This window comes from Ruditapes philippinarum, unplaced genomic scaffold, assembly GCF_026571515.1.
Source record: "Ruditapes philippinarum isolate M1 unplaced genomic scaffold, ASM2657151v2 ctg949_1_1_1_1, whole genome shotgun sequence".
NCBI lineage: Eukaryota > Metazoa > Mollusca > Bivalvia > Venerida > Veneridae > Ruditapes > Ruditapes philippinarum.
Window position 1 is genome coordinate 158,859 of NW_026861887.1, and position 15,907 is coordinate 174,765.

A 15,907-nucleotide genomic window follows, 5' to 3' on the forward strand; every position below is an offset into this window, starting at 1 on the left:
AGCATGGATCCTTCCTCTGATAAGGCTGCGCGTATGCTGCGCTGGTCTGGACCCATGCTGGTCGCAAACCCATTATGTTGGTTTTGTCGTGACGCGGCTCATATATTTATTTAGATATACTCAATTAAAATTATATTTGAAAAAGAGACAACGTGCTGACAAATGCTTTATAAGTTAAATTTAACTTTATGATGGCAATAAAATCAAAACAAAATTTTAAAGACACTTTAATTGTAAAGGGAGATAACTAGTATAAATATGAACAAAATTACATGCCTGGGTTGTCTCTCGTCTAATAAACTCCATAACAAGATTTCGTATAAGCTGTGTAAATAGATAATATTTAGTAATGGACGTTGAAATCACATAAACTAAGTGAACATCGACACCGATTTGTATAATTATATATTCATATACATGTGTTCAAATATCACCATCTTGACCACAAATTGTATGTATTTATTATAGTTTCTCCATTTATGTTCACATACATTTAACACATAAAACATTACAAACATAACAGAAATATTTAAAGGGGGACAACTCAAAAAAGCTAATATTGTGCTACTGCAGATTCATCTCCCTTTCGTGACAGGGAGGCTAATTACAAAGAAGTACAAACCTGCTGTGAGCAAAGATTATATCAAACATTTCAATTATATTTAATATATCACTAATTTAACATTTAACTTAAATCGACAGTTTCTGTGGGATATATACTTGTAGTCAGATTCCCAGACTTTGGCTGCGCAAACTCGTCAGAGTTGCTAGAAAAATTATTAGATCTCTTTATTTAGCTCTACAGAATGTGATCGATTATTTTTCCGTCTGTTTGTGACGGTGTTCATTTTAAATATCGATTTCTTCAAATTTTAGGCGGACAAACGATGAATAATGCTGCGATGATGAAAACAGGATGGTATGTTGACGAAAACACGACAGAACGCTGACGAAAACGCGATGGGTATGATGTCACAATGAAGAATGTATTATAGTGTGATGATAAAAACGCGAAAATATGGAACGCCGGTACAAAAATGTAATCGTGATGGTACGATGATGAAATGATAATGGAATAATGATGATTACACGATGGAAAGATGATTAAAACGTGATTGTATGGTGAAAGATGAAGACAACGGAACGGCGATGGAACGATGATGAAAACACGATTGAACGTTAAAGTAACTAAACACGGTGAACAGTGATGAAATACAAAAGTACGAGAATGAAAACGCGATAGTACAATTAATCATACAATCTACTTGATAACCAAGAACAACATTTCTCTAACTTACGATAAGCTTCGCAGGCTTTTTTCTTAAATCAGCTGGTACAATAGTCACCGGAAGTTTGTGAGAGCAGTGACTCTCTCGGAATAAAACACCGATCAGTTAAAGGTCCATTAAGCCTCAGAAATGCAAACTGATGTTTAATTTTTGTCAAAATACACAATATTTTACAGTCATTAAAACATTGCCAGGCGTTCTGTCGTTTTGGTTTGATACACATTTGTGTGGGCCTACGACTATTTGTTGAATTTTGGACAAGTGAAAGAGTGTGACAGACGGACGAAATATATTTATACCTGCGACACATGACCGTAAAATGAAGCGCATTTTATTTCGACATAGTGCCGCAATATATTTTTCATCACTTTAAAAATAATTTGTTATGAGTAATCGTTGGTCTATTTGATCATATAGTCGATATACTGTAGCATATATTTGCGCAATTAAAAGATATTAAAAACTTATCACAGTACCTGCACTGAATGTGTGTTTGTTTTTGATAAAAGTTCTTTCTATCCTTTATTATACTCTTTAAGAACAATGTGTCTGTAAAAGAATACTTAAAACTCTTTTTGCCTACTTCAAAACTGTTATTTGTAAACAATTTTGTTCTTATAACTTTGGTAGAAAGTGAGACAAAATAATTGAGCCACGTAACGACAGAACCAACATAATGGGTTTGCGACCAGCATGGATCCAGACCAGCCTGCGCATCCGCGCAGTCTGATCAGGATCCATGCTGTTCGCTTACAGGCTCTATTACAAGTACAGAAACTGATAGCGAAACCTGTTCAAGTTTTAAATTTGTCATTTTCTCTTTTTAGGAATTAAATTCTGATATAGGTAATTTTCATTGTTGTTATGGTTTTGTCGGATTTCTAGTCACACCGGTACTATACAAGTATTATCGAGGCTTAAGGCATTTGTTAATACGACATTAACTATAACATTGAAACATTATTTACAAATCAATCAATCGATCGATCGACAACCCTGCACAAAAAAAACTTCGGACACGGACCTTACAAAACATGCACAGAAGGGTTACGGCATTTTGGTCTCACATACGCTACGAAACTAAATACTAGTATGTAAACAAATAGTAAGTATATGCTTAATGATGACTAAGGTATTTAATTAGTCACAATTAAATAAATTTAAAGATATGAAAGTAAACTGTGTTTTAAAATTAATTCTGATTGTCAGTCAGGAAATTTACCGAAGTAGGCTTTATTTTCCTTTGGATGCCAAATATATACATTCGTTATAAATGATATTGTTTGGCAACATTGACCTAAGACATCTGAATATTCAGTTTCGCCGGTAATTATCGGGTTCCGAAGTATCGGATCAGCCATGATCCAGAGTGAAAACTACCAACACAACCACCCAAGCAGCCAATACAGACCAGGCTAAGCCAGCACGCCCAGATTTATTGACTTCTATGATTCCATGTTTTCAAATACTGAACTTAAATTCTATTTTTCACACATTTCTTAAAATTTCTTTCCTCTTAAATCACAATGAAAACCCGAGTAAAAGTCGTGTTAGACCAAATGGATTTACTTTCTTTTTTTTTTACTTTTTCTTTTAAATATTGGAAGCTTTATAAAATGGCAAAATTATAGGACTTTTAAAAAGTTATAACTACATTGTATATTAAATTTCATTATCACCTTTAACTGAATGTGTTGATACAAAAGCAAAATTTCACGTCGTATCTGAAATAATTTCTTTTTTTTTATCTAGCACCTTACATGATATAATTTTTTTTTCTCTCTATTTCCTTACATGAAATAATTTCTTTTTCTCTCTATGTCATATAAGGTGTTTACGAGAAAAGAACAGCAATACATGTATTATCTTCTGATATAATTTTATAAAGTATGATATGGGCTTGCTTTAGAGTGTGTATGGTATATAGAGTTAACTGTACCGTGAATACAATAAATCTGGTTTCAAACTCCAGTGTAATAATAGTTTATTATCGGACGTTATTCTTGTTGGTTATAAACGGACATCGTTATTTCAAACTTTATTGAAAAATGAAATTTGTTCTCTTTATAATCGTTATCATTGATAACTTGAATGTGTTTCTTGCCAACAATGATAATTGTGGAGTAAATGATCTGAATGCGTTAATGGTACGTCTGCTTCAACTTCGAACAGAATTTAACAACTTGAAAATCCAGCACACTGAACAAATAACAGTCCTCAAGGAAGAGATCAATAATAAATCTTTAGAAATAAAACTTCACACTGAACAGATAGCAGTTCTCAAGGAAGAGATTAATAATAAATCTTTAGAAATAAAACTTATCAACGAAGAAAACAGAAAACAAGAAACAGAACTTGAAGAACTAAGACAAGATGTCAACAATACATCTTTAGAAATAGCGTCAATATCTAAAGATATAGAAATTATCAAAGGTATTCTATTTAAACATTTATTCTAAAGGGGATTATGATATGCTTAAGGGACTCGGCAGGGGGATTTTTTTAACATGGAGGGGTCGAAATTTTTCGTCAAGTATTTTTGCCCTTTTTTATGTAGATCTTTCCAAAACTATGTACAAAAATTTCAGAAATTTTTTTCACTAAATTTTCCTAGTTGTCATTTTTATTGAGCAAAATGACCTAAAATGAAAATTAAAACTCAAATTAGGCTTAAGAATTTCTTCATAATTATATAACCATTTTAGATTCCCCAGTTTTTTTATGTAAGATTTTCAAATTTTATGTCTTTAAGGTTTTGGACCTCAAAGAAGGTTCTTTTAAAAATTTCAGTGCTTAAAATTTTAATAATAATAATTATGAACTGGTTTTACACTTCTATTGATTTTTTTATAACTAATTATCTTCAGGTACACAATGCAAGTTATTGTCAGTGGACACAAATAATGTACCCCTTTTAAAACTTGACTTTTAAATGTGACCTTGATCGCCTCCAAGTAATTTTCAAAACATGTTCAGCGGTTTAAATTTACGAGTTGATAATTGGTAAAAAAGTTTTAGCAACGTCATTTTGGGGCCCATTTCGTATTCGAAACTGCATCCCAAACTGATGAGAAAAATGTTCTACGTGGCAAAGCATTCTTCGATCCTTTTTGAAAAAAAGCATATTTTTTCAAAAATCGGATGTTTTATAAATGTATATACCTTTTTCCTGCTTGCTTTGATTGATGTCTCATCACCAGTTGATGTCTTCATCAACGGAAGTGGTCGAGGGTTGTCATATAAACAGATCACCAAAATGTGAATGAGCCACTTTTTAAGTAGGCATGACAAAGGGCGCATCAAATACAGATTAGTTCAAAACAACTGCAATTTGCCCACTTACTGTTTTTGTACACAATCGAACACTCGTATAAAGATTTGTCCTTTATATAGATCTGAACAACAGATCGGATTAACCCGCACACTGCGACTTTTCCTTACCTAAGTACCATTTATTAAATAGTTCCCCTGATGATTGCTATACTTATTGTGTGCACATATTTTTGCATGTTTTGAAAGAAAGTTTTTGTTTCTTGCATGTTGTTGCACATATATTTTTTGCATAATTTGAACATATATGATTGCATGTTAAGCCATGATTGAGCATATATTTTCAAATGTTGTGCACAAATATTTTTGAACAACAGGTATTGATGACTGTATGAGCAGCCTGTGTCTAAATGGAGCAACATGCAATGACGGTGTAAATTCCTACACTTGCACGTGTTAGTCCCGGATATACAGGAACTTATTGTGACACTGGTATGTGTAATTACTTATATGTGGAACAATCGCATGTCTTTTAGTATTTCTTGACCTATATTAAATAAAATAAACGAAATACTTTATTTTAAATTATAATTTAAAGAAAAAGATGTTTCTTTATGCTGAATAATTAATCAAAGTCAGAAAATATAAAGAGATGTCACTTTATAATTATTACCTAATGAGACTTTTATTAAGTTGATATTTAACAAATTAAGTTAAGAATGGTCTAAGTGTTATGTTTATAGATTTGACGGGGAGTCATATTAACCACTTTGTGGTTCAATGACAATTTTTAGAACTGTAAACAAAGGGAGGGGGGGGGGGTCACGAAAAAGTAAACAATGTTTACCCCACTTCAAATGTTTGTTTGAAAACGTTTTTTTTTAATTTTTTTTTTGCAAAAGAAATACTCATTTATTATTTCTATTAAACAGATATTGACGAGTGCACTCCTGATTTATGTAAGAACGGGGCAACATGTACAGACGGCATTGACTCCTATACGTGCACGTGTGTCGCCGGATATACAGGAACTAATTGTGAGACAGGTAATACAAGTTTTTAGATAAGTTTTTAATATCTAGTTCTTATAGTAAAAACTAAAGTCTTCAGGTGGGTTTTGAGAATCATGCTGTAACTTCAATCTATATAGAATATATATTTAATTTAAGAAAGCTAAAATGCTAATGTATAATAAAAAATTAGTAAAAAACTAGTGACATTTTTTAAAACTTATAAAACAAAGTCAAAAATTGGTATGAACAGAATCAACACACCCCCTCCAAATGGGCCTCCATGTCACCCATATGGATTCACAAGTGAAATATCTGGAAAATCATGGAATTTAGGGTTATTATACATGTAAACAAATATTTGTTTTAATTTATAAATCCGAAGGTATCGTCTCGTACCCCTTGAAAACGTTTTTTTCCAAAGAAAATACTCATTTATTAGTTATATTAAACAGATATTGACGAGCCTGCAAATATATTGATCACATGTAAGAACGCGGGCCAAAATGTACAGACCGCGTTGACTCCATTATATGTGCACGTGTGTCGCCGGATATACAGGAACTAATTGTGAGAACAGGTAATTACAAGTTGTTAGATAAGTTTTAGATATCTAGGTTCTTATAGTCAATACTAAAGCCTTCAGGTGGGTTTTGACGAATCATGCTTGTAACTTCAATCTATATAAAATAAATATTTAAGTTAGAAAGCTAAAATGCCTAATGTAAAATAAAAATTTAGTTTAAAAAACTAGTGACATGTTTTAAAACTTATAAACAAAGTCAAATTTTGGTATGAACAGAATCAACACACCCCTCCAAATGGGCCTCCATGTCACCATATGGATCACAAGTGAAATATCTGGAAAATCATGGAATAGGGTTATAATACATGTAAACAAATATTTGTTAAAAAAAATTATCTGAATTTCTCGTTCTAACTGCATTTACAACAAATTTGGCGACTCAGTTTTAGGTTTGCTGTAAACAATAATTGTTTTTGTTTCTGATATACCTTTTTCAAATATCAAATTAAAACATTTTAATTATGCCTGCCATTTATACATCTATTTTTAATCAAAATTTATTACTAAACAGCCTTAATTAATGTTGACATTTTAATTCAATTCAAATATTTTATTTACGTCTCATCACATGTACATCATATATATCACAATAAAAGTGAATAAAACTGGTAAAAGTTCATATGCCATTCAGTATAGAATTATAAGAGACGTGTAAGCAAAGCTTACATCTATAGGTAAATATAATTAAAAATCATATTTACATACTTATATGATTTATATACTATACACACTTATAATAAATGAATTGGGAATGTTGTGGATCTATCATTTTAAGTTTTTCATATTCCTACTAATGTGTCTAAAAGTTATATATAAAAACCAATTCACTAGTCTGATGTATAAAACAATTCTAATGAAATTTAAGAGAATTAAAATACTAAATTATAATAATAAAATAAATTCATCTGTAAGATCCACAACACTCTAATCTTAAATACCCACAACTACTAATAATACAATTCAAATGTTAAAATAAACACACTGTACTATTAAAAAAGACATTTATATTATTTACAGTACAGTAAAGTTTTTCTTTCCTTTAAAATGTTAAAACAGGCTTTGGCTGTATATTTAACTATGTTTTACATCAGTGAATAATATACAAAATTTCTCCTTATTAGATAAATTATCAAACCCATTAAAAAACTCTTCTACTCTGTGTGTATAGTTCTCTTTATGGAGGTGTACGAATGGACATTTCCAGTAAAACATGTTCTTCATCTTCAATTACAGTTTAAACAATTGAAACAAGTTCTGTCATGTACAATTAAGATTTCATACCGCAGTTTCTAATCTAATCGGTGCCACACCGCATCTAAATTTTGCCATAGCACTTCGAAAATGAAAAGGAAGTGGTTCTTTAACATAGTGTTCAGTTACAAAATGAGACTTTATAAGTCTGTAAGATCTCAACTTATTACAACCATTACCTCTTGCTGAATCAACTCTGTTTACAGTTTGCTTCCATTTCTCAATTTCAATCTATAACAGCTTATTTTCTAAAGTGTCTACAACAGTTTTAGTACATCTATGTAAATTAATTTTTAATACAATGCAAAACCAGAAAACTTTATCATTTGGGCCTCTCATTAGATTGATATTTTTCTTAAATAAGATTAATCATCATATTTAAACATATACCTTTTTTTTAAAACTAGTCATTTAAAAAAAGCAACACATTTTTGTTGGCCTGGTGTATGTTACATTTTTGTCGTCTTATATTTTCATGTTTTTTGTTTTGTTTTAATGATACTTTTAATATTGAAAAGTAAACGCCTGTTTTAGGCTAGCACAAAGGAAAGCGAGATATAAACTCCTGTAAGGTATGCTTTGTTGATTTCTACTTAGACTATCTTTAAAATAAGTAACTTTTCATATAAAACGAAAATTGAAAATCTACTATATTTGTATTCAGTATTGTAACATTATTCATGTAAATTTTACACCCTATGCCTTAGAATATTATTATACATGTATCCTGTTATACATGTTCTAATACTATCAGCAAATAAAAATGTCATTACAAATTGACATACTTGTGCTGTTTTGTCTTTTTCTGTAGAACAACAAATGCTATTCTAGCCAATTTGAAATATTTCATTCACCACCTAAACTTGAAGAAATTATGTTTTACTTAAATATAATAATGTACGAAATTTATACAATTACAAAACTTGTAATAATTTAGATTGACACTTTTAAACATGCTAACTTATTGACGTGAAGCATAAGATCGAATCAGGAAATATTAATTAAAGTTCAAATTTACCCAAAAAAAATATACCTTAATATTTAAAAAATCTCCATTTACTGTAAATAACTAATTTATTTTTCTGTTAAAAAATGTCAACTTAAGAGAAATTATTATAATGAGTATATTTCAATATTTCTGTAATTCGCTGCACATGTGCAGTTTTTAAATTTATTCCCACCTATCCTACCTTAAGAAATAAAGAAAAATACTTGAAAATAGAGAATAATTACATGAAATCACATATAAAGTAAAAAACAAAAGCAGAGAAATACAATAAACATAGTTCAGCGATTTTTTTTCCTGATTTTGGGTGAAATTACCCCACCCACCCACTTTAACTTACAAATTGTGCGATTTCTTCAATTTTTTTTATTATAGCAACTTAAAACACTCATAGTATTTATGAAAAACAAAACAATATTATACAGTTAGTAGCTACTTGGAATATTTTGTTATTTTAGTAACTGTATTTGAATAATTGTGAATAAAAGGCATTTTTCTTTGATATTTTTTGACAATTTTAAAGGACAAAAACTGAAAAGCTATATATTTCCATTGTTATCTCATTATAACTTTATTATTTCTGAAATGTTTGTACACCTTTTTATCGAAACAGCATAATTTTAGCTGTAAAATTTCCCATAAATCAGATCTATATCCGTTTTGCATAAAATCGGTGGCCATATTTGATGCCATCTAAATTCTGAAACGTTGTGAAAGCAAATTTGTAAGATTTGGATTTTGTAAAGAGAGACTAATAGTATATGCTTGCTCTGGTGTAGGTTTCAGATTTGGACAAAAATTGATTAAATGACCCTGGGCTCTTAGACTAATTATCATGTGTTTCTTTTTCTACTAGAATATTGCCCGGCAATTGGTACTTTTTCCAAGAAAGTTGCTATTTCAACAGTACGAAGGTTCTTAAATGGCTTGAAGCTGAGGTAAGTATTACATCAGATAAATAGACATTTTTATTTCCCAGCAGTACTTGAATATAGTATCTGAATGCAGTTAAACAATAAAACATCTACGTTATTATTTCTTTTAGCTTCGATTGCAATTTCTTCAAGACCTGGCTTCAAAAATATATCTTCCTTAAAGAACAAATAACTTTTTTATAAATCACCGACTCAGTAGCAAGTTTTATTTGTCGTTAGCTTTGTGAGCAATAAGTAACGTTTAATTGAACTAGTGTTATAAAGGGTCTCAACCGGCATTTTGGCCATGACTTAGAATATATATAAAATATAATATTGCATCAAAGTCTTCATTTTAACTTATGACACTAGTGAAACATGCAATGCCCCGGAAAGCCAGTAAATAATGTTAACTCATTCTATAATATGTATAAACCCTTACAAAATCCTAGATACGCGCCTGAAATGTTATAAACTATTATCATTATGCACGCATCGTAGTATTTTGCATGATTTTCACGTAAACAATTGAATTATATTACCGTGTTATTGATAGTCAATAGCTTCACATATGTTTCCATGTTTATTGATATGTTTTACAGGAAGACTGTATCGATTTGGGAGGACACCTGGTAGAGATCACAAGTGTGGAAGAGAACAACTTCATACAGTCGATTTTAAGCGTAGGAAACAGATGTAATGATTACAATGTGTCTTGTTGTTTAACATGATAATTGCTTGAGCCAAACAAACAAGAGCAATCACCGATCACATGTGTCGCCTGATGATAGCCAATTAAGCATTAAGCAGTTGTTTTGATTGGTGATTAACCAGTTTGTTTCCAATATATCGCAACTTTTGTGTAGCATGTTGTAACTTAACTGCGCAGTAGGAGACACACAAATCATTAACAGGCAAAAAAAAAGCTTTTCATTTAAGGACTAAACTTAAACTCAGTCAAAAATCATTCAACTGGAAAACACATCAATTATGCACAGCGCCTTAAGGTATATATCAATCCTGTAAAGTTTGACTTAAATTGTATTACAATGTTGTAGTAATAAGAAAAGTAGCATAGACAAAACTTTTACAAGAGGGCCATGATGGCCATGAAATCGCTCACCTTAATGTAAAAAATGTCCATGAACATTAGAATAATATTGACCCCACAAAGAAACTCAGTGACCCCCAGGACTGGCCAATTTTGGATCAAGGGCTTTTATTTAAACAAACTTTGTAGACACTCACTAGAAGATGGTTCATGCTTAATATCTAAGTTCTAGCTCTTTTGTTTTTTTAAGAGATGATTTTTTTCAATTTTATTATATACATAATTATAAGGAAAATTAATGAGCCTCTGCATGGGATGAGGCCAATTTTGACCCTAGGACCTTAATTTGAACAAACTTGGTAGACACTTACTTGCAGATGTTTCTTGCCAATATCAAGGCTCTAGCTCTTTGGGTTTTTTAAAACTAAACTTTTTAAGTTTTTACTTTATAATTTTTGACCACAGGGCTTTTATTTGCACAACCTTGGTAGATATCCACTAGAAAGTGTTTCATGCCAAATATCTAAGCTCTAGCTCTTTCGGTTTTTTAAAAGAAGATTTTTCAAGTTTTTATTTTGGATGCCATGGCAACCAAAGTTCTGCATGGCATTAAAATTCTTTGAACAAAAGGTGATCACCAAAGGAACATTGCTGTGAAGTTTGGATGAAATTGGATTCGTGGTTTTTGAGGAGATGTTGTTTAAATTAAAATTAAGGACGACGGACGGACGAATGCCGGGCGAAATTTTAGCGATCACAAAAGCTCACCTTGTCACTTTGTAAAGGTGAGCTAAAAAGTGGCCATCATTCTGACAGACATGATTGAACTGAAAATGTTGATGATTATAATGCATAACTAAAGTTGGTACAATGAACTTATCATTCTGTAAGGTTACGGTGTAATTGTGCCAGCAGTTCAAGAAAGAACATGGTATGTACTATTTCTATAAGAGGTCAGGAATATTAACATATACAACCGTTTTAATATAAGCCTCAATACTTATGAAGCTAAACGGTTTGAGAAAATAAGTTTTTCTCCTTTTTCTCATTATTCTTACACATGCTGGACATCTGGCAATTTTGTTGGGATGTGCCAGATAAATAACATGCTCCAAAAAAACCTCTTTTCGATGCATTTTATAAATTAAAAGCGCATTCTTATGATGAAGTCATTTCGCCTTTATGTGTGAAGTTGTGAATTCATACGAAACTTAAAGAAAAGAAGTAACGACAAGCCTCGTTACCAACCAGAGTGCAGGTCCCCCACTTCCCAAGAAGGATATCCTGAGATTCAGGCTGAAAGATACAATACATATTATCAATGTGTTGGTGTGTTTTACTTTATCTGCAATATTATAAACAATTAAGTGAAATTAGAGTTTTAAATTGCAATATTGTATCAAATCTTGCAATACTCATAGAATTATAAATTTAAACTAGAAATGTGTCCATAGGACACAGCAGGCGCCCCAACACTCCACTGTTTTGTCAATCTTATGAATCTAGATCTAATATTTTTTGAGCGACATGTGCCACAAATTGAAAACCTAAAATCTTTTACTTAGTAAAGGGCAAGAACTTTACAAATACTGAAAAAATCCACAAGTGAACCCCAAGGTGCACAAGTACACATGATGACCAACATTCTTGTAAACTTTCATGCCTACAGGTCACATTCTTTTTGAGCTATGCATGAACAAGTTGAAAATTGCAAATTTATTCACTAAGTTAAGGGCAATTACTCTAACAAAACTGAAAAAGATCCACATGCAAAGTCCCAGATGCATAGCTTCACAATGATGTTGTTCTTTATTCCTGTAAAGTTGGTTGATTCTAACTCAACCACGCAAGGAAAAAATAACACAACATAATGAAACGGTTTTTACTAACTCAAAGGGCAATAACCCTACAAATACTGGATAAGCGAAACCCCAGGTACACAACTACACATTATGAGCAACATTCCTGTAAGGATTCATGACTCTAGGTCAAATATTTTTTGAGTTATGTACGACACAAGTTGAAAATTGCAAATTTTAACTAAGTCAAGGGCAATAACTCTTAAAGCACTAAATAAATCCACACAAAAATACCCAGGCACACAACTACACATGCTTATCAACATTCCTGTAAAGTTTCATGACTGTAGGTCAAATACTTTTTGAGCTACATGCGACACAAATTGAGGACAGACGGCCAAGGGTAAATCCTAAAGAGGGGCAACCCCCCACCCCCCCAAAAAAAAACAACAACAAAAAAAAACAAAAACAAAACAGCATCATCTTGGACTTTTGACGTAAAAGGTAAAGCTGAGTTAACTGATTAATGAATGAATGTTTAGTGAAAATCACTTTTTATATAAGCGTCTAATATGTTGAATTACCGATCAGATATAATACCTTAATGTAGTCCATGGGTAATGGACGCTATAAGGAACTGTAAAATTGACAACATATGACAGTTATGTGTCTTTAAGGTCACCTGCATTAAATATAATGTACTGTGTGGTTTATGAGATCTGGATATATTTCTGAACTAAAAGTTTGCTGTTAGAAGGGCTTTTTTTCAGAAATGAGGAAACTCCAATTAATCTATAATATCATCATTCCTGTTGCTCAGTGTTAAGAAACAAATAATATCATTCACGTAACAAAATACACAAGCATAATCATTATTTCTAAACAAAATGATTTTCATATGTATAGAAATATTACCCTACCCCACCGACTTTAAACACTTAGTTGACCATTTCACTATATAAAAAGCCTTATATAAAATATCTCTAAATCTTACCACAACGAGAGGTTGTTTTCAGAGTTTGCCTAAGTTTTCTTCACGGTATATTGGTTGATTATGCGAAATATAAAATACTTTTACAGTGTAGTTTTTCTTTTATTAAACTTTGAAAATATCTGGTATTATATTTGCTATTAAATTTGGCATTATTTAGCAAATAATTACCTTCAATAATTATATAATTTAATTCAAACACTTTTTTCTTCCATAAGGGATCTGAGATATACCCAAATAATGTTAAAGAGAAAAAAGGAAATAAAAAAAAGTTGACCCTTCTGCGGTTTGAACCCACGCCCCTCAGTTTCAATGTAGTCAACAAGTGATCCTAGCCTATTTGAAAAAATCTTCAAGGAGGTGTAATGCATAACCCATGGTCTAGCTTAAACTCATTTTTTACAGTTTGGATTGGATTGAATGATACAGTGACTGAAGGTGACTTTGTCTGGGTATCAAGTGGAAATATGGCGTCTGGTGTGTACACGAAATGGGCGACCGATGAGCCAAATGACGCGCATGATAATGAGGATTGTGTGGAGATAATATATACCTCGGGAAATTGGAATGACGAAATTTGCTCACAAGTCTGGCACTACATTTGTGAAAAAGAAAGCATAAGTATGTAATTTTGATTAATTTTAAATGTATTTAATCAATAATTAAGAAAATAAAAACAGAAGGGAATCTGATGCTTAAGTATTTAATAGCAATGTGTAACATTAAGTCATAATCAGAATTGATAGCTTAGCAGTATCATGTAGATATCAAAGTGTTTGAACATCAAAAAAGCATTTACACATTTCCATGTATTAGGCAACCTAATTATTAACATGAATATACATGTATGTCATATTCAAATGAACTAATCATTGGCACTTTGCGTGCAGTTGTTATTGATTTTAGCGTTTAGTTTTATCTCTTTTATACTGAATCACTAACAGTTCTATACAGATTGTTTGTAAAATTTCATGACTCATTTTGTATTTTATAGTTGCCTGATTAACGGCATCATTTACGGACTCTAGAATAAGGACAGATCCTTGAGTCAACTAAAACATGATACGTCTTCATCCATTAAATAACAAACTCACAATGACAATATTAAATGAACGGGTTATACCACCGATCATGACAGTGGCTCTATAACAACGATGGCACAACTGGCAACAAACGAGGAAGAGTATGTCAACTTTAATGTCAAGGTGAAGGTCTTATTGAAGGTTCTTCTAGTTTTAACTTCTGGACAATGTTTACTGGTACTCTCATTGAACTCTTCCAGCTTCAGAGTCATAAAAGATCTTTACTTAAATTATATTCTTCTACAAAGTTGTACAGTCAAGTTGTTAAGAAACACAATCATTTCTAAAGCATTTTTAAAATAAAATTTGTTTTGTTATTTTTCAATTATCTTTTTTTTTTAATTCAGCACTCATGACATTTATCTTCATTTTCTTAAAGATATATTAAAGCAGCCTTCAGCTTTTCTAAAGGTTGAATATATTATTTTTAGATGAATTGTTTCATATAATTGTCAAATCAAAAGAATTGAGATGAAAAATGAAATTTGCAGATGACAAAATACGCAATCAATAAGAAAACCCCTGGATTGATACCTCTAATAATAATCTAACAGTCCACCCTCTTTCTATTTCTTTCCAATAAGTAAAGCGGCTGATTCGTTTCCCGATCTTCTATTTTGAGAAACAAACTTACTGACACATTATAAATAACTCTCGGGATGCTGTTTTGAAGAAGGCTTTGAAAACAATGATATGATGCACTTTAAAGGGAGACACAGGCAAAATGTTCATTTTTTTCTTCAATTTTTTTATTCATTATTCTGTAAATGTCCTCTAAATGAATACATTAGGCAGTCACAGGAACAAATCTTTTCTCATTATAAAGTATTAAATGATGGTTTTCTAACCTGACCCATGTTTGTTTGTTTGTTTTATTTTACGCCTTTTCCCAACAGTATTTCAGTCATGTAGGCGGGTAATTTCCTACTGACCCATGTGGGTCAGGTTAGAGCGTTAAGATTTCACAATAGTTGTCACGGTAAGTTTGGAAATGTTACAAAATATGTCAAATGAATGACTTAGACTTGTTTCAATCATACAATATCCACAACATCTGTTATTGTAACCACCAGAGATTGTTCAAATCACATTATTTGTTTTAAAATTACTCAGTGATTCTGTCGACTTCTGAATTTTGTTCATTATATATAAATGTATTTACGTTTCAAACCCAAAATATATAGAATTTATTACAGAAATTCATGCTGGGATTTTAAACAATGTCATTTTAGCGTGATTTGAGTTCATAAGATTATTTTTATATTTTTGTTATCTATTTGCCCGAGTATCCCTTTAATAGATAAAATTACTGAAATACTTGTAAGAAACAACATAGAATTGTTTTTTTTTCCTTCAGAAAAAAAGCTGAAGGTCGCTTTAAGTTCAAAATTTACCATAACAAATGTTTGTAAATATCTTATGCTAAATCAATTCTTAATAATCATTTTAATCCCAATTTTCTCTACCAAATTCTTTATTTCATTCAAATATATCATCCTTTGTATGAAAATATATAATAAATATTTCCATGTATTAATCTGATTTGTTCACAATAAAGTATTATTACATTACAAAAATATTTTGTTATATCTTTTATCAGTTCTTCACAAATTAATAAGCATTCCAATTACTTTTACTCTGTGTATTTAAGTTAACCC

General features: G+C 31.1%; 1 protein-coding gene across 1 annotated transcript; it reads left to right on the forward strand.

The window, feature by feature from the left end:
- The first annotated feature begins 3,337 nt into the window (after positions 1-3,337).
- LOC132717263 (C-type lectin domain family 4 member E-like) lies at positions 3,338-15,280 on the forward strand. Its single transcript, XM_060700697.1, has 7 exons — positions 3,338-3,722; positions 5,492-5,605; positions 6,372-6,450; positions 9,269-9,350; positions 9,929-10,022; positions 13,573-13,788; positions 14,162-15,280. Exons 1-7 carry the CDS (start codon positions 3,338-3,340, stop codon positions 14,167-14,169), a joined length of 978 nt encoding a protein of 325 aa, XP_060556680.1. The 3' UTR covers positions 14,170-15,280.
- The last annotated feature ends 627 nt before the right edge of the window (positions 15,281-15,907 follow it).

Bases quoted from the DNA above. Each gene is read 5' to 3' on its own strand.
- LOC132717263 (XM_060700697.1), top strand. From the start codon at position 3,338: ATGAAATTTGTTCTCTTTATAATCGTTATCATTGATAACTTGAATGTG. The intron at 3,723-5,491 runs GTATTCTATTTA...TCTATTAAACAG, and splicing joins AGATATAGAAATTATCAAAG to ATATTGACGAGTGCACTCCT. The intron at 6,451-9,268 runs GTTATAATACAT...TTTTTCTACTAG, and splicing joins CTGGAAAATCATGGAATAGG to AATATTGCCCGGCAATTGGT.